This window comes from Pseudopodoces humilis, chromosome 7 (genome assembly GCF_049639895.1).
Source record: "Pseudopodoces humilis isolate 2021_Gansu_Grassland_sample_001 chromosome 7, ASM4963989v1, whole genome shotgun sequence".
Taxonomy (NCBI): domain Eukaryota; kingdom Metazoa; phylum Chordata; class Aves; order Passeriformes; family Paridae; genus Pseudopodoces; species Pseudopodoces humilis.
In genome coordinates, this window is record NC_142206.1 from 6,086,909 (window position 1) to 6,106,825 (window position 19,917).

The window sequence follows — 19,917 nt, forward strand, 5'->3', positions numbered from 1 at the left end:
CAGCTGCCCCAGCCTGCAGCACCCAGCACCTCCAATTTGCTGGTAGCCACAGGGACACCAGTGGCAAGGAGAACTGGGCAGAGGCAGAGCTGCTCTGCAGGACTGTCCCTGCTCTGCAGCCTGGCCCAGCACGGCTGTCCAGCACCTGGTGACATTCCCTTGTCCCCTTCCCCTCTGACAGGCTGGGGCTCGTACCGTGCCCCATGCCTGCACCGCTCCTTGAAGTACGATTTCAAGGAATGTATCTCTGGATTTTCTCCTGCTGGTGGGAAGGATTTGCTGGCTGGAGGTGGGCTGAGAGCAGCTGTAGGCTCGGCTCTTGCCATCTGTAAAGGTGACAAGTGAGGAAGGAGAGAGTGCTGGAGCATGGGCAGGCGACTATATTTTGCCACAGGGGCCATGTGCAGCTAAGCTGCGAGACCAGGCTTGGGATTTTGGTTATTTTGGGCAAACCATTTCCCCAGAAAGCTCCACAGTCCAGCAGAGGCATCGTGCAACCCTCACATGCAGGCAATGGCCATGCTAAAGCAAAGCAGCAAACACAGAAGGTGCCACCTCCATCCCCACAGGGAGCAGTGCCACACCACTCAGCTTTTGGTGGCAGCCTGGGTGTGAGCGGGCTGTACCCTGCTCCATCATTTCCCACCTTCTCTCTGGGAATAAGCAGTCCATGGGCACATGGATCTTTCTGGCAGGGAGGAAAGACTGGCCAAAAAATGAAGCGTGTTCCTCCCTCACAGGAAGATGTGGTGGTTGACTTCATGGCTTGGAGTAAAATGGCCCAAAGCATCAGTGGCAAAGGAAATGGTTCAGAGAACACAACCTTGCACTGCTCCAAATGCAAAAATTCAGCCCCAGTGTGAGCGGGACTTTCTGAAAATGTCTAAGCAAAGTCTGACCATAAATAAGTTTTTTAAGCATGGTTTGTTTTGCTGGGGTTTTTTGAGTTGGTTGCTTTTTTTTGGTTTTTTGGGTTTTTTTTCTTTTTCTTTCTTTTAGTCAGGACTGAGGAACCAGCACCCCAGAGGACCTGCATTTCCCCAGCACTTGCACCTTGAGTCACAGCTGAGCTGCACAACAGAGAGAGAAGTCTCCATGCTCTGGTAGGCACTGAAACAGTTAATTTGTGTCAACACCAAGTCCAGGCTGCTTTTGAAACTGTCTCATATCTGTGCCTGAGCTTTTAATCCCATCTGAAATACCAAGGTGTGCTCAGAAATAATGTAACAATGACAGTGACAGCAGGTGTGTCACTCTTGCGGTTGCATGAAGACATTGTTAGGCCTGGATCCTGTTAAAGGCTCCTGTGTGCTGCGGCCACGGCAGGCAGCTCTATTAATTAGCAATTATATTAACAACTGTGTGTAAAACTGGTGCTGGATAAAGCTCCTTCAGCAGGCAGAAAAGTGATGTGAGCTATGAGCATGCTGAGTAGGGAAGAAAGGGTTCTTTTTGGGGGTCTTATTAAGGAATTTAAATGGTTGATGGGGGAACGTGAGTGCATTTGTACTCGAGATCGTGATTTCTTTTCCCCTTGTTGTCAATATTCTGTCCAGTCTGCCACAGGCTTTCCCCCGACCCTGCTGCTCATATCCTTTTTTACATTTCTTTTGTCAATTAGGCTAAAATATGAGACAAAAGGTGGGAGAAGGGCTCTTGTCAAGTTGTTCTTCCGGGGTTGTGCATATAGGTGTTTAAAACTGCCTGATTAAATCTCCCTCTCAAGGCTTTTCAGGATATTTTTAATTTAACTGTTTTGCATTATATCGTTCCAATTTTAATTTCTTCCGGAGGTGACATGCAGCTACATTTGCCAATTATTGTTTCATCTTATATGTTAAAACAACCACTGGCCTTTCCCATTTTTTGAAGGATGGTACTTTTGACATACCCAGGAAGCCAGTTCATAAGACAGTGCTTTTCTGTACTTTTGAATCCCAGCATTTCCAGAGAGTTGGAGTTTACAGTGATTGTGTGGAAGCCACAGCAACCTCTAAATTCACGAAGTGTCACAAAATTTCTGTTTGCATTTTATTTTGGCCACATTAGCCCTGAAGCACTGGTTGATGTCCCCTCCTCACACAGGCCCATCCCGTTTGTGGCTTGAGGGGATGAGGGCGAGTCCTGCCCCCAAAAGGGGAGTACGTGATGCTGGGCACGTCCTCGGCTCAGCCCGGCTCCCGCAGCCTCGGGGCGCCTACACCTGGGAAAAGGCTCCTTGCAGGGAATTAACCTCCCTCACACATTTTTCCTCGCTCTGCTTCACCGCCCTTAGGAAAGCCCGAGCTGCGAGATTGCGGGATGCCGTATCCCGCATTGTCCTCCCGCCGTGCGCCGGGCTTCCTTCGGGAAATGCTGCTGAATTAACTCACAGGCCCCTGCTAACAAAAAAACTCCTTTTTTCCCCAGGCTGACGGGATGTCTGTGGGCAAACAGACCTGGCAGAGGAAGAGAACGGGCTCCTGGAGCAGGGACAGAGGAGGCAGGAAGGCAGGCAGGCAGGCAGGGAGGGGACGGTGTCGCAGCGCATTTCCCCGGCAGGGGCAGCAGCGGCGGGGCGGCTGTCCCGGGACACCCGCACAGCCCGGGAACACCGCAGCATCACCGGGACACGCCGGGCCGGGCCACCACGAGGTGGCAGCCGGAGCCCAGCGATGAGACAGCCCCGGGTCCCCGCCAGGAGCGTTCCCCTTCCTGCCCCGCGGCGCCCAGCTCCGTGTCCGGGGGTGACCCCAAAAGATTTGTTAAAAAAAACCAAACCACCACCACCAAAAACCCCCCAACAACAAAGGGAGAGAGAGCCACAATTATCAAGTAACCAGCAAGTAATGGCAGAATTCGGAAAGCCCCTAAAAATCTTGTGAAGTGTTAAAGGAATTTGCCATTCCCTGAGAGCACAGCTGCCGCCCTTCAGCACCCCTTCCTTTGGGAACAAATAATGACCTCTCACCCCGAAGCAGCTGAAAGGCCTTGTGGATATCCCCTTTCCTGGCCCTGCACCTGTTTGCTCAAAACTGCTTCACGTGTTTGAGATAAAAATCAGAGCAGTTATTTTCTGCTCGCTTTTACTGAGAGGGAAGGTGCCGCTCCTGTTCCAGGCGTCCTGCGCGACTGAGCCATAGGATCACAGGATGGCTTGGGGTGGAAGGGACCTTAATGATCACCTGCTTCCAATTCCCCTGCCATTAACAGGGCCAAACAGGTGTTTCTTTTGGGGCTGGGGTCCCCACCTGCCCCAGGATACAGATTCTGTCCTAAGGCACTGCTCCTTTCCCCCACAGAGGATTTGTTTTTGTGCCTGCTCATGCAGGACAGTGAAACAGGAGAAACATGAGCTGCTGAAAAGCCAGCCTGTTACAATTTGGGAATGTGTGATCAAGTGAGCACAGCTCATAAATCAGGTCCATAAAATGGTCACAGGATAAAAAAAACCCCAAAAACAAAAACCCCAAACCAAACCCCATCCTGTTTGGAGGGAACAGCACGGTACTGGGGTTGTGGTTTGCAGGACTGTTCCAGCAGCAGCAGGTAAATGAAACCTCAATCTGGCAGACAAAACCAGCGGGCTGAGCCCTCCAGTGCATCTGCCAAGGGTTCAGAAACAGCAACCACAGCTTTCCCCTGGCCTCTGTGTAAGCCTGAAGTGCAGTTAGGGCTTCTTGGACAGAGCAGTGGCATCCCTAATCCCACAGTTCACTGGGGATATCCTCAGCATGAGCAGGCTCGTTGGTCTGTGGGAACAGGAGAGCAGAAACCCTTGGCCCCAGGGGACATGATGGAACACTGGGATGCAGATTTCCACGCTCCCTGATCCATGACCAGTGGTGGCTCATGGCTCTGTGCTCCCTTTGGATGCTGCTCAGGGTCGCTCGAAGGGGTTCATACTCAAGTGGTACTTTTGCTCAGCATGCAAACGGTTTAATATTTAAACCAACCACTCCCCCCATCTTTACTGAGCAAAGCTTTGTCAGAGCAAGCAGGGACAATGAAGCTAAAAGGAACCTTGTCTCATTTCCTCTTCTGCCTGTAAGATCTGACCCCAGACAGACAGACAGACAGACAGACAGGGCAGACACGTTGAGAGGGGCTGCTGTGTCTGTCCCAACAGCTCCCTGCTGAGCCTGCCCTGCCCTTGCCCCAGGCTGCAGCAAGGAGCACTGAATAAGAACATTTAAGAGCAGGAGTGCTGTTAAAACAAAGTCTGTGTTACCATGTGACCACTGCCTTTATTATGGCTTTAACATCCCATCGATCGACCATTCAACTTCTCCCACACAACAGTCGCTGTATTTTGAACTCCAACAGGCCAAAAGAAATCCAGGCAATAAGACATCCATTAATCCAAAATGTAAATGACTTTATATTACTTTATTAAACAGCCATTTCTAAAGAACAGTAAAAAATATGAAAACATGCATCATTTGGTGTTCTTAAAAAACCGTTTTCCAAAATAAAGACTGTTAGAAAAATTAAACAAGTTTAGCCCCAATACCCCTTCTGCTCTCCACATAAAATGTTTGGTAGTTATAAATACTGTTCCAGCTCCTTTAGCAAAGTTTAACCTTGTGTACATTAGTAATTCTATTACAAGTGGTTGGATTTTTATTCACATTGCCTCTGTAAACGTGATCAATTTAAAAAATGCCTTGTTATCAAGTTTAAGAAACTACTGTTTTCCTGTACAGTGAGTATAAATAGGAAGATCCTGGATTTTCCTGCCAATCTAGTCAGCACTCCATTTACTGAAACACTAAAGATTTCAATTAGTATAAAAATATAACCAGAGAATAAATGTCTCAGAAGATTCAGTATTTGAGTGAGTCTTAGTTAATAGGCAAATAAAATGCTATTTATGACTTCCAAATCTGGACACCACTTCTGTACAGCTTCTGCTCCTCCAAGACTCAAAGTGCTGCACACCAAGGCACTGCTTATCCTCCTGAAAAATTCACTTCTTATTTACTACGAATAATTTAACATGTAGCTGAACTAACAAGCAGGTGAGGGATGGATGTCCAGGGTACAGTCCAAGCTGCTCACAAGCCACACCAGTGGGCACGTGCTCCTCGAGGAGGGCATCTCAAAATGTCTCTACAAGTTGGCAGGAATCGGGTTTTACTGAGCAATGCTGGTGTGGGAGATCTGCAAAGCAAAGTCACAGGTTTGCTCCTTTTCCCTACAGAAACAGAAATAACTGGCTTTGTCCCAGGAGAGAATGGTAAGGCACAAACAGCAGGCTCTTTGGGAAGTCTTGGAACTAGAAAGACTGAAGTTATTTTATTGACAATAATTACTTTTTCCTTTTTTTTTCCTAAAGCAGTATCACTACATATTTATCATTTTTATTTAAAAATTTTCTTCTTACATTTTTTTAATCTGGCCTCCAATTAAAAGTAAGAGAAAAGTCCTACATCTAAAATTGGTGGGATGATTCAGATTTCTTGCACAAACACAGCCTTGACATAGACCATATTTGCCCTGTGTGCGCTACCACCTTCCATTCATCTGCTTCAGAAATCTGTGAGCCAAAACTTCATCTTTTAAACTATGAAGAGAACTCTCAAGGCTTTATTTAGCACTTCTCAAGTATGAGACAGTACAAAAACAGTTTTGCACGACTACTTTTTCCAAATGTCTTACAGCAGCGTTCTCTACATGCCTATCTCCAGCTCTTTTGTTTGGATTCCTGCAAAGAGAGGGAAACAGGACACCAGATCCAAGCACCCAGTGATGCCAGCCCCGCCTTGCCAAGGGAATGTGTCTGCGCACTAAGCACTGTGCAGAGAGCAACACATGGACAGAGCAAAAGTAAAAGCTGGAAGGAAAGGTAATGCTCCATTCTCCAGAACTGACTTATCCTGGGTTGAAATTACACTAAACTGAACCAGCAGAACAACTGCTTCCCTCACTTTCTGGAATGAAAGTGGTGCTGCCTGACTGGTTAGCTGCTGTCAGATTGTTACAGGCTAGTATAGGAACAACTCTGTCTGTCACAAGCTACACTTCAATACAAATTTTCAGTTGCAAAGTCTTGGAAAAGTGAGGGAAAACAACACATCCTGTCAGACACCACCCACTGCAATGGCTGAGCTCTGAGCAGACCCTCCAGCATGGTGAACAGCATTGCATGAGCAGAAAGGCCCAACCTGCTGAGCAAACTAAACTTTGTAAGCGAGAGGCTGCTCTGTGCAAAGCAGAACGAGGGGAGGTGGGCTCCTGTCCTGGACACATGTCAGCTGCCACCGTCACTCGGAAGTGGCTTTCTTCCCTTTCCAGCTCCTTTGTCTTTCTTCCAGTTCAGCTTCAGTGAAGGCAGCTGGGCCCCAGTTTGTGATTAAGTGAGGATTCTTGGAGCCTGGAAGAGAGAGAGCAATATTTGAGACAGGCAGTTCTGACAGGGACGTCACACACCCACAGTGCAGTGCTCAGGCTGATCCTTGCTTTGTTTTAAACATAAAGAAACCAACAATAATGATAATAAAATCCTTATAGTAGGGCCAGTAGAGGTAAATAAAGTTCCCATCAGCAGTTGTCACAAAGGGTGATGTTTATTGGCTGCTGTGAAACCAGTAAACTACAGGAAAGGCAGACTTCAGTAAGTCACCAGGTGGTGCAAGTACATGAGTCAGAATGGATACATATTTTTGTAACTCCTCTGTTGATAACTCACCTGGCTCTATCAGTCGAATCAATCCCTCATGATGAGCTACTTTATCTTTCCAGCTCTTGGTGTTATTAGCTGCTGTTTCCAACTTCTTCTTAACCTCCTGAAATAAGAGAGGCCGCTTGAAAACAAAAACAGCTTTATTCTGTTTATATAAAAAGATACAACACCTCTTAAACCAAAACCCAGAACCATGCTAATTCCCCCAGCCCTCTGTTTAGTGTGGAACCATCCTAAGCCATTTCATCACCACCCTCCACCACCCCCCACAAAAAAAGCTGTCAAACCAGAATCCCAAAATAACAAGGTTTTACAAGGTTCTGTGGCTGTGTAATGAAGCTAGTCTTCATTCCTCAGCCTAGACTGGTCTTTTGGGCAATTCCAAAAGGAAGGCTAGAACATTTAATTATTTCTAAAATAATTGTTTTGTGGATTTTTTTTGTGGTTTTATAAGTCTATTGTATTCAGCTTTGGAGTAGTAAATGATGCTTCCCATACAAAAAGCCTGAGATGTCACCTAAAAAAGAGTCAAGTACTAGCCACAAGCAATCTAGTGATGATGTGAGATTTAACACCACCCTGGGAAGTTGTAAAGTGGCCACAACTACCCCAGCTGGGCCCTTGCTTGCAGTGAGTGCAACATTTGTGTTCTGTGCCAAGCAAGACAGCTCCCTGGCTTGTCCTTCTGAGCTCACCCCATAAACACCCTCCCCTGTTAAACACAAATCCAGCCAGGCTCTCTTTCCTGACCTAAAGAAATGCAGGATCAACGCCTCTCTAGCCCTGGAAAGCATACAGTACTTCAGCCTCTGGACTTGGATTCTGGCTCTTATTTCTTCCATGAATAGTCACTGATCTTCCCCAAAAACACTTAGCAGGGCAGAGAGCAGGCCTGGCATCTGGGACATGAGGCTTTGATGCACATTGAGAATCTGAGCTAATTCCTACCTATCTTTAACTGCTTAAATACATTTTTGAAGAGTAGGTGCCTACAGTAACACATTGACTTTTTATCTGTTGAAGACAATACTGTGCTGTGACATCATCAAAACACAGCAAGAATTACTAATTCAGAAGCAAAATGGACCCAGTTATGGCAGCAGTGGGGCTGCACATGAAGTGAGTCTGCAGGAGAAGACAAATGTACACAGAGTATTTCAGGATGTGACTGAGCTGGCCTGCATGCAAATCACAACAAAAATAAATAAAAGAAGTTCAGAGATGTGTCTGAAACAGATCCTCTTCTTCCAATGTATCTACTGGTCTAGAAACTGAGTAAAAACTAGAAAAAAAACCAAAAACAACCCAACTATCCTACCTCTTATTGTAACTTTTGTGCCATACTAACCCTTAAAGAAGCATAATATTGAAGAACTTCCATCTATGGGTAAGGATGAGAGGTTTATGACCAGAGCAGCTCACCTCATACTGCTCAAGGGCCTCTTTCCTTTCCAATTCAAGTTGTTTCAGTTGCTGCATGGCCACTTGAAGAGCCTGTTCCTTCATCATTCTCTGGTTTTCCAGCTCTTGCTTCTCTGCTTCTGTCATCTGAATGGTCTGTTGCTGCTGCAAATGCCATTTTTCCAGTTCAGCTCTCTTTGCTGTCTCCTCTTCCAGCAATCTGTAATGGGGATTACGATGTTAATTGTGCTTTAACATAAGTTGTATCCATGCAGGGAAGACAAATTAATTTTTTCTGTCCTTTTTTTTTAAGGGGAAGAGAATACTGTTTAAAAAAACCAACTTGTGAAGCAGGGAAAAAAGTTATTGTTTGTTGTCTTGCCTTCAGTGTCATGCCAGCAGTGCAAGCAGTCTGACTGCTACAAAGGGCTATTCAGAAAATGTAGTCAATAATGCAAATACACAACACAGAGCCCCTGAAGAAACAGGCATGCATAAGTTATCTTCATTGTCTTAGGAGGACTGAGTATATGAAGAAAAAAACCACACTCCACGAAGTCCCTGTAAGAGGAAATTTAACCTTTTATCAATATAGTTTAAACCTGTAATAAAATACAGCAGAAAGTAATTTTTACAGTTACTGCTTTATAAGATAAACAGCTGAAAAGCCTGTACAGAGTGATCTCAGAACAGCAGCTTCAGCCTTCATATCTTAAGGAAAAGTGAAATCTGTCCTGTGTTTGGACTGGAAGGTAGCTCCCCATTCCAAGAGACAAACAGCCATTAGTAGCAGGGCACAGGTACTCACTGCTGGCAGGGGGAACTGAAACACTTTTCTGCCTGGTCAAAGCCATACCTGGCCTGAAGTTTCCTCACAGTCTCTTCATCCTGGCGTGCCTGTTTCTCATCCTCCAGTGCTTCCTGTAGCTGTTTATACATTTCTTCCAGTTCACGTACTCTTTGTAAATACTGTTCCAGTTCAGATGATTTCTGAGCAACCTGCTCTTCCATTTTTTGTCTCACCTAGCAGCATAAATTTGGGACACATGAGCTACCATTCCACTCAGATTTCCGTTTTTTAAAGGAATTTCCAGGTTTCCCTCAGGCATTTTCAGAGACAAACATTTTCTTGCTGACTGCAGAGCAGAACTGATAAAATTGAGGCTAGATCTGCAAATGTAGAACTAAGAGAATTTAAAAAAATAAATAATAACACAGGCTACTTATATTGACATACTTCCTGGAAGCACAGGATTTCTACAGGGGTTCAAACCTAATTTCAGACAGTTTGATCTTGTTGCTTAGTTTACAGATACACAACTGAAGAAGTCAACTTCAGTCAGTCACAACTGAAGAAAGAGAAGGGTTGTAGAGAGATCAGACATGAAGGTCAGGCTGCTTTCATGGTGCTGTTTTCACTCCCCCCTTGGCAGCAGTGTATCTCACACACTTATGTCTTTGGATGATGGCACAGGATGGGTAAAGGGCTGGAAAACAGCGAAGGAGGTTGGCATGTCCTGCCCCATTGGTCTGCAGCCTGCTCCCCTCAGCTGACCCAAATCCCAGTGACCCAGAAAGGAATTGCATTCAGGAATTCATGCTCAGCCCATAAAGCAGCACTGTGTGCATTAATGTTCTGAGATGTCTCATCACATCTCTTTTTCTACTTCTTTTCCCCAGCTAACAGAACAACCTGACAAAGCCCTTGAAGACAGAAAATCAGTTCTTTGGGGAACCCTCAGTGTAGCTGAATAGTAACAGTATTTTAGAGCAACAAAATTTCTTCACTTTTTATATTTGTGTGTGTGTATAATTGTAAAAGAACCCACAACATTAAAAAGCAACAGTCCTAGGAACACATGAAATGCATTTTGATCATGCCTGATCAATTTTGCTTATTCATACAGCAAGTACTGACCCCAGGTTCTCCATCTCTGAAAACTGCAAGGAGAACTTCAGTCTGCATTTATCCTTCAAACAGTCTATTTTTTCCCAATTTGCCAATAATATTTAATCTTTGAATGCTGTACAAATTGTAGCCGAGCTATTCCAGCACTTGAGTTCACCAGTAAAAATATTTTATTCCTACATCTCAAATAAATGCAACACAGATTCCGTTCTCCAGCCTCCTGCAAAATCTGTGGAATCCTTTCAGTGGCTTCCTGTGAAGGAAGCCCTTGCTGAACTCATGGCTCCCTATGTGTAATAACAGCAAAACCCCTCGTGCGCTACTCACCATTTTTTCTCTCTCCAGCTCCAAACTGAAGCGATCTTGTAATTCAACTTGAGTCTGAAGTCTTTTCTTCTCCTCCTCAGCAGCACGAGCAGCTGCTGCTTCCAGTTGCTGGAAGAGAAGGGTAGGGGGTAGAGGGAAGAACAGAAGGAAAAAAAACAACTTGTCAAAACTAAATAATTTTGAGGGAATGGAACCTAATTTAACAATTTTTGTTTAAAAAAAATGGAAGAAGCCTTCAAAAGCATCAAGGCACCAGTCTGCGTTTTTTAATGTCTGAGACTATTCACAGCCTTCAAACATAATTTTCTATCTTGATTGTTTGCAAGAAAATTTTAAATTTACCAATGAAAAGACAATTACCTGACTATCTCCAAGTTTCCTGAGTCCTGCTTTGCTCAAGTGATAGAAATCACTGTATTTCCTCCTCTACCTCAATTGGATAGAAAATTATTATGAAAAACCACATTTCAAGCAGGACTGCATAGGACTTCCAATAGGGAAAACATGCCAGCATGCACAGAGCTCATACAGAAACAGAAATGAGAAGCGTTGCCATGGGAAAGCAGAAGTGCCACAAACTTTGACTAGAATAAGTGATTGTGCTATTGTGAATCATTCCTCTAACATCCCCTAAAGTGCCAAGTAAGGTAAATAAAATCCTGGACCATAATCATCACTTGAAATTAGGAGGAACATTAGCTAAGGCCTGGGAAACAGCTGCTGATACTTTTCCACATTCTTGCATCTTATTTTACTTTTGTTGCATCTTGATTTCACAAATAAAGACAGTAGTCACAATTTTTCCTTTTATAAGGATTTCAATCCCTGCAAGGTTAGAAATCTTCAAGCACCACCCTAAACTTTACCAGTACTGAAAAAAGCCCATTCTTTCACAAAATTTTCCTAGAAAATTTACCTGATACTTCTTTTTTAATATGCTAGGCTGTGGAAATTGTTTCCACAGACCTTTAGTAAGACCAGGGCACAAGATTAAGATGACATGGTCCTGTTGGAGCAATCCCAGAGGAGGTGATACTGGGACAGGTTGTTCAGAGAAGCTGTGGATGCCTCATCCCTGAAAGTGTTCAAGGTTAGGCTGGATGGGCTTTTGAGCAACCTGGTGTAGTGGAAGGTGTCTCTGCCCACAGCAGGGGGATTGGGACTGGATGATCTTTAAGGTCCCTTCCAAACCAAACCTTTCTGTGATTCTGTCATGCTCCTGGAGGTACCACATTTAAACCATCCTCCTTCACCAGTCTAGATGAGATAATGAGATGCCCCAGTGATTAAAACTGCCAAGCTAAAACTTTCACCCTTTTATGTGCTTGTAGTATCACTGTGGTCTGAAATAGATGGGAAGAAGTGGAGCAGGCTCAGCTTTCTGGGTTTATGCTGCAGAACATAGCACAGAGCTGCTCTCCTATGCAAGGCTTAAATGATGCCAGTGTTTTAGAAGCAGCATTCTTCCTCTGCCAGGACATTCAAAAGCATGTAATTGTAATCAAAGCCAAGATGCCTAATTAAGTGAAATCTCCTCTAAATTTCCTTCCCCACTTTGAAATTAAACAAACATTGCCAATACTGAGCTGAGAGGGCAAATGTGCAGAGTCACAGGCAAGGGTGGGTGCCAGGCCATTACCAGAGAGCTCAACAAGAAAATGATCTTTGTCCACTCAGTATCAGCAACTTCCTGCTTGATCCACCAAAGCTGCTCCTACCAGGTGAGGTTTTTGGGGACTGTGTACTTCAGGGAAAAGTCACAAGTGTTGGAGGGGGAAGTCAACAGGAATACACCATTCCAGCAGGAGTTAGCACAGTCTCCAAAGCCCATGCGAGACCCCACATTGAAACAGAAAGGGTGCATACATCTTCTGCATGCTCCCACACAAGGAAAAACTTACCTTCCTGTCTGTTCAATGTGCACATGTCAAAATTCCATTAAAAATATGAAAAAAATGCATTTTAGATAAAAGCATTTATTCTTTTGAAATGCTCTACAGCAGGAGCTATCAGAATACAAACCAGTCCCAGAGTGCACTTTGGCAGATGCTGCATAAATGGTGGCTCACTGCCATGAGGAGCAAATCAACCTCTCAGCTTCCCAGGACAATCCAGTTTCCTGAAGTTCCTTACAAAGCCTTTTTCCTTGAAGAACGTTTTTCTAACACTTAACACTTTCAGTTCCTCCAACAATGTACCTCCCCCTAGTTTCACCTAGGCAAAGTGCAGTGGTTCATGACAGAGCCTAAGATACTTTCCTTGAGAAATCATTTCAATCCAGCCCAATTCAAGAGATGTTTCTGGCCATAACTCTCTTTAGTTTACCCATTGTGATTTTTATGGAACTCCCTGGAGCATGTCAACATCCTACTGCTCCTCTGGGGTTGCTCTCATGTTGTCTTTCCCCCTAAATATTTTTCCATGAAGGAAACAATGCAGAAATCCAACCTTACGATTTCTGTTAATGGGTACATTACTTACCAGCAGAAGGTAACACAGACTACCCTTTATTGTCTATTTTGCATTCTGAATCTTAAACACATAGGTGACTATAGGTGCCAAAATTAAATTTAAAAATGGTTTTCCACTGTCAGACTCCATTTAAGGCAAACCAAATAATACCTACATCAGGACTGGCAGTGCAAGATTAATTTTTAAAAAGACAAATTTCTCCTTGCCACAAATTGTGACAATGACAAGACCTTTAAAAATGTGAGGTTTTTTATTATTTTATTTGCTTTCTAGACTCAAAACCTTTAATGCCCTCACAATATATATTATATATATATAAATACATAAATATATAAATATAGCTGCAAAGATTAGTGAAGTTTCTTCTAAAGGCTAAAATTGTTTGGTTTTGTTTACAAAAAACTCTAACAACAATGCAGACTTGTCCTAAATGGGAATGCAAAAAAACTTACATTAATTTAGGGAGGTAGTGGAGATATGTAAAGCAAAGAAAGGAAGATCTGGATTGCTCTAGCAGCAGGAACACAGCAGCCAAAGTGTAAGGCAGCAAGTGGGAAGGGTTTGAATTTTAATATTGGGTTCTAGGCTGTTTTCAAGGCACACTCCACACTAAAAGCTCTCACAGCAAGAAAAGCCACATCTTTTGTTTTTAAAGATAGAAATTATAGCAATTACATCTGTGGGAAGAGAATAGTTCCCATAAACATACAAATAAAATAACAAAACTCGGGTAAACTATAGAAGAAAATCTTCATGGAAAGCCCCAGGTTTGACAGATGTGTCTAACAGAAAAGGAAAACAAAAAACCCAAAAGCAACTGAAAATATTTGTCTCTCCTGTGCCCAGACACCATCCACAGAGCTGGCAGGCTCTTCTCCACCAGCCTGACAATCCCCTGCTCAGTACAGGGCCCAGAAACAAGTGCAGCTCCTCTGGAGGAGTCTGCTCAATGTGCTTGAACAGGACAGAGATGCCCAGTTCAACCCCAGGGACTGAGCTTGAGGCTGGAAGCTTGAGGCTCCCAATCCCACCTTCCGCACGGTCTCCAGTTCCTTCTGCTTGTTCTCGTTGGCCGCCTGCAGCTCCTTCATCTGCCGCTCCAGCTCCTCCTGCTCAGCCAGCAGCTTCTGGCGCAGCTCCTTCCGTTTCTGGCGTGCTTCCTTGTGGGGAGGAGGGCTCCCCGCCCGCAGCAGGTTCACCGTGGTCTGGATGGCTGGAGGGGAGAGGAAGAGAACACCATGAAGGGGAATGCTGAGCTCTCTGAGCAGACTTTGGGTTGGGGGTTTTTGAATGTATTTTTAAATCAGAAAGCACTGTCATTGTCAGTCGTCCTAATTCTCTTCAGGCTGACTTCAACACAAACCAGGAGTGAAAGACATTTAGATCTCAGTACTGGCTGTGTGCCACAAGGATAAGGTCTGGCAATTCCACTGCATTAGGTCAATTCCAATATTGATCTGTAACAGCTGTGGACATATCAGTCACTGACACTCCCAGCTGCAAGAAAACACCCCAACACTTCAAGATTTCTTACTACCTGGACTCAGTGACTCAGCAAGGAATAAGATGTTACCTATCTTCCCTGAGGCCAACCTTAAACCCTGTATTCCTACAGGTACTCCAAGGGAAAAGTTCCTCCCAGTAAGACAGTAGCTCTCATTCACTTACATGCAGAGAGAAAATATTTAAAACAGCAAAGCTGAGGAGTAGCAGATGATTTTGGTATTTTATTCCCATACCACAACCATGAAAAAATATCTCCTTTTGAATCATTCTGACTTTGCTGCAATGAAACACATGCTGCAGGTAAAAAGGGAAGTGTAAACTAAAGCCTGCAGCTCCAAATGTTTAACTGCTGCATATTCTTCAATGGCATTTGCAACAACAGCTTTGCAAGGGCTTCTCCCTCACTCTGCAGATGGATGTACCCACCACATATCTGGGAAGGTCTCACAGGAGGAATACCTCTACCATGGGAATAGAAAAGCAAGCCCTAATTCCCAGCTTTATCCTCAGCTCACCAAACCATACTACTTCAAGCAAAACTGTAAAGCCAAAGCCAGTATTTTACAGTGCCAAAACGAACAAGCTTTTCCTTTCTCCCCAAAAGCAATGATTTACAATGTTGCTTCCCTTCTCCATCCCTAGGAGTACACTCAATATAAAAAACAACAATAATAACCATTTCATTTTGGTTGTGGCTGCCTGAATTGAGGCACCTACATGACAAAAACTGATTTCCCTGATGTGGATCCTTAGTTCTTCCTTAGCCTCAGACCCTTTAAAGATCCACGTGCCAAAAACAGAGATATCAAAAAATCACAAAACCAAGAATTTAAAATTTGAGTAAAGTACTGCTGTAAGAATTCCACTAACCTTAACTTTCACATAACTAGCATTTTTGAAACCTCACCTTGAATCCATTCCTGCTTCTTCTTCTTATCAGAGGCACTGATCTCAAAGGTTTTATCATGACATTTTATGAGAAAAAGGCATTTCTTTCCATCTTTATCAGGCAAGGCCTAGAATGGGTAACAATAAAGATTAGCTTTGCAAACACTAAAATCTGGGTTATACAGTCAAGCAGCATCTATGCAGTTATGTGTCACAGAGATACAAATACCAGCACTAAAAGCCTTTATTAAAAGGGTGTTTATGAACTGGTGTCATATGAGGTAAAAAAAGCTCTATTAAAAGATACCAGGAGTCAATCCCACATACAAAAAAGAATTAATTCTGATCTTTAGAGACATACATAGTTTTTGGAGTGGTTTTACCTCTACACAACAGTTGCCATCCAGTATGATGTCTCCCTTCTTGTCCTTTAAATCTTCACTTACATAATAGGAAATAATATTGGGTTTTAGCACAAACCATCGTTCCATCCAGTTTTTCCGTTTGTGGCCTTTTTTCAGCATGTAGCCCTGTTAAAAGCAACAGATCAGCTGAAATGCCTGGCCTCTGCTGAACCATCTGGTCTTTTAGTTATGTAAAGGTGTAAAGACCCAATAGAGTACACAGGAAAGTTACCTCATAGCCCCAAATATTTTCAAAGTTAGCCAGAATTTCAGCTGTACCTTTCATTTCTATAATCATATTCCCCAAATACTTACATACACTTTTGTCTGACATTTAACTTCAGAAAAAAGTCAAATCACAGGTGAAACTGAAGCACCAACATCAATATAAGCTAAGAACAAGCCATACAGAAAGTATACTCAAATTATTCCACATTAAGAGGATGAAGAAGTTGGAAAGGAGACCAAGGAACATTTTTCTGTAATGGCTTTCATCTATCACATTTTGATACAAGCAAATGTGCTTGCATTAAAAAAAAAAAAAAAGATATAAAGAAATATGCTGTGGCATATTTAAGCCAAAGACACCTTTCTCTACAGGTCTGAGGGGAAAGAAAACATTCAGAACAGTTGAAGAAGCTTTTTTGTTTAAAAAACAAACCAAACTAAAACCCAAGCCAGCCACTACACACACAGCTTATCTATGCTCAGCTTTTCTAGCCCCTTAAACATGTCCAGAGCCAAGGCCGTGCCTATTCCCAGGTGCCATCCCACTCCCTTGCTCTAAACCAGGAATGCACAGAGAAACAGCTTTGTTTGCCGCCTCCATACTCGGGTCTGAGCTCTGGGTCGTTGCAAGGCCATGTAAAGGACTCCTGCAGCTTCAATCTTTCATGCTTTGCACAGTCTAATTCATAGCCAGGTTTTTTTTTTTTCCCTTCCTGACTTACCAAATTTGCTTTCAAAGCCAAGTCAGACTAATACCTTCCCCTCAAATTTCTGCAAAACGTTTACCTATTATTTCAGTATCAGCTGCTTCTCACTTTCTAAGAACCCATTGAGAGCTCCTGAAAAGCAGGAGCTGTTTCACACCAACTATCACACAGAGGACACATCTTTCAGAACACAAAATATCACAAATGTAACTCTTGCTTCTACCTTCCATAAGCCTTAAGAGATCCAGGATGCTTTCAATAAAAAGGGTAGCACAACACTTGGCTATGAGACCATGTGTCATTAATTAATACCTTGAAGCAATTATATGATTACTGCAATAAACAGGACGATTCTCTGAATCAACAAGGTATCAGGACACTGAAATCACACAGAGAACTCTCCACCGGGCCAGTACCTGTCCAAACTGCCCAGGAGGCACAGGGCCAAATCTTGACACAAACTATTTTTAACTGTCAAGGAACCATTCAAAGGCACTCAGACATCCTTGAGAAAGAAGCCCAGGCACCAAGAGAGGAAAGAAAGGAGACACAAAACAAAACAAAAAAAGTGTGGGGGAAGACACACAATGCTGTATCACAACCGAAAAGAAATACGATTTCCTTACAAGTTTCAAGTAGGACTGAACTGACACTGGTTAATTTATTTTCCTGGTATCAAACAGCAGAATGACTTCATTTTGACCTCAACTGACTTTATGTGTATGTGTCCCCAGCCCTCACCTACAACAGGCAACCAGCAGTTAACAAAAATAAGACTTTTGCATTGTTCTGTGGGTATTCTGAAAGAATTTCCTGTGCCAAGACTTTCTGATGGTTTCTTCAGAACAGCTTAGGAAAGCCTGCCAAGAAAACCTTTGTTTCTCTCCTCGCCAAGAAATCAAAGATGAAAAAAATTCTCCTGTCAGGTAAAAGTCAATTTGAAAGAGCTCTCTAGGTAAACTCTGCTGTGACCCCTCAGGTGCCTGTGGTACTTCCAATTCCCAGGAAAGAAATGCAGTTTTTAAAGGCATTCCTAAATGGATAATCCAGTCCCTGGAAATCTGAAAAAAGATGTTTGCTAAGAATACAAAGGCCAGCATGACTTCTGGAGTCTGAGGGCAGGTAAATAAGTTGTCAGTCACATGGCCTGCTAAGCAGAACAAGAAGGGGGAGCCCTCTGGAGCTCTTCCACACCTTTCTGCCCTGTTGAAGTGGGGCACTTGAGAAGCCAACCCTTCAGCAGGAGCAATACCCTGGTCCAGACCCCCTTGTTTGAATACAGAGGTGGTCCCCAGCACAGCTGCATTTCCTACAGCATAACTCAAACTACAGAAAAGCATTTCCAAAGACTGAAGAGCTGTCACCAGAACAGAAAGCATGATGCAGCTATTCTGTGAACTAACAAGCAGCTGGTGCTGGCATAAAAAAGGCCATATTTCAATTCAGAGCCCACTTCTTTCACTTTCCAAAAGCAAGCTCTCCCAAGAAGCAACGCATTCATAATACTGCTACAATTACAACAATCTGAATAGCAGCACAATTTCTTTTATAAAATTAAAGAACCCTTATAGATAATTTACTTAATTTCCTCCTGTTCATCATTCAATAGGGTAAAGAAACTTGAGCACAAACTGAGCATTTTCTAATTAAAGCAATAAAACATTCTACTTTAAAACATTAGTTCTCTGTGGTTCTTACCTGCTTGAGTACATCTAGTATCAGCTCATTGAAGACTTCATTGATTGCCATGGACACTGTCTGCCTGTCCATTCCTTTACTGAACTGCCCACTCCCAATGAGGTCAATCAGCTCCCAGGCAGAAAGACCCTCTCGACTGGTGTTGAGAGCAATCTTGTAATGGTCAAACTGCTCTTGCTGCCACCCTGCTCCCATTGCTTCGGTGATTTTTTTAAGTAAATATTCAATCTGTGCAGGAACACAAACAGAAATCCATCATTTGCAGCAAGCATGGAAATCAAGTGTTTCAGAGCTGTAAATGAAGCTTCTCCAGAGACTCCTATCACAGCGAGTTTCCTACGCTCACATGTAGGCCCCTAAATGTAGGTGGTTTAATTAACAAAGGTTTTAAGCTCCTGTCTCAGCTGAACTCTTGCTTGCCAAGCCCGTCCCTCAGCTACTCTCCTCACAAAGAATTGAACCTGACAGCCTCATTTAGTATTTCAGATTCCTACAGAACACATGGGACCTTCCCTGCAAGGGCTTCCAAACCGTGATGACTGAAGCGTGAGAAAGCAAAAAGTTTCAGAAAATATACTTGAAAGCAAAAAGCAAACAAATTACAAAAAAATAAGAAAAGGCCATTTGAACTAGAAGTGAAATGAAAAACGACCAAGGTATGATCTACACCTGACCCCTCTTCTCTAGCTCTCAAGCAATCCATCTCTGGACACAATCCTGACAGTTGTATCAAAAGAAATAAAAGAACAAATCTTTCATATCTGCTTTTGTTTCCCAAATAAATTCTCCTTGTCCTTTAATCTTTCATCACTCTGTAAGCACTACCATGTGCAGGATAATAACACCAGTAACACTAGTCAAAACAAACACAAGAATGAAAAAGAAGCAAAAAGGGCTGGGGGTTCTTTAGTCTGTTTTTTATGTTGGTTTTAAACTCATCACTGTTCATTTACTGTATTTTAAACTAAACCCATCTACAGCTTTGAGAACATGTAAAATGCTTTCAATGACTCTCAAAATAAAATAATTGGTGAGGGCCTTCCTGCCACAGCTCAAAGTCACCTTTTAGCTGGTCTAATAGGATTCTGAGCACACACAAGTCTCTACACAAGAGATTTGGGAGTACAAAGAGATAAAAAAGTGGTTTTGTCCCCCCACACAGAGAGAGACTCCCATGGCTCAAGGTTTTGATGCAGCACACATGCTAATATTGTGGCTGCTGCTTCTCTCTCCTGCAGCAGGCACAGCCAAATCCCTTCCTTTCCCTCATGTCTATGGTCAGGAAACACAAGTGTACAGTGGAACAGTAAACCCCCAAATTGACCCTGAAGATGGAAGTGCTTTTCCCACCGTTTCAGCTCAGTGACTCTCTTGGTGTCACAGCCCCTACTCCAGGAGCACGTGGGTAATGCTACAGAAAAATGGAGAAGCTGCAAAGTTGCTGCAGGGCCAGGACGAAAAGTTCCTGCTCCACTGAAGGAATGGGAAGGGCACACACCTCCAGGCTGTGTCTATCACATCCTCCTCAAGTCTCTCTTAGGAGAAGACAGCACAGCCAGGCACAGAATATGCCTCCAGAAATTGTAGAGAGCACTGCTTTTCACTTCAGCTTCACCAAGTAAGGCACTTCAGTATTTTTTTAGCTCCTCATGCAGTTCCTACTAGCAAAGATATGACAGAGGCCTCTGCAGAAGTGGCATTCAAATACACAGT

General features: G+C 43.4%; 1 protein-coding gene across 1 annotated transcript in view; it reads right to left on the reverse strand.

Annotated features, from left to right (window-relative positions):
• Positions 1-4,347: 4,347 nt before the first annotated feature.
• SWAP70 (switching B cell complex subunit SWAP70) overlaps positions 4,348-19,917 on the reverse strand; it is a 35,145-nt gene continuing 19,575 nt past the window's right edge. Inside the window, exons 4-12 of the mRNA XM_005529028.3 lie at positions 18,205-18,432; positions 15,551-15,697; positions 15,187-15,295; positions 13,805-13,986; positions 10,302-10,409; positions 8,922-9,088; positions 8,087-8,285; positions 6,671-6,767; positions 4,348-6,355 (exon numbers count right to left, since the gene is read on the reverse strand). Coding sequence (XP_005529085.1) covers positions 6,246-6,355; positions 6,671-6,767; positions 8,087-8,285; positions 8,922-9,088; positions 10,302-10,409; positions 13,805-13,986; positions 15,187-15,295; positions 15,551-15,697; positions 18,205-18,432 — 1,347 coding nt within the window. The 3' untranslated portion in view covers positions 4,348-6,245. The remainder of the gene's footprint in view (positions 6,356-6,670; positions 6,768-8,086; positions 8,286-8,921; positions 9,089-10,301; positions 10,410-13,804; positions 13,987-15,186; positions 15,296-15,550; positions 15,698-18,204; positions 18,433-19,917) is intronic.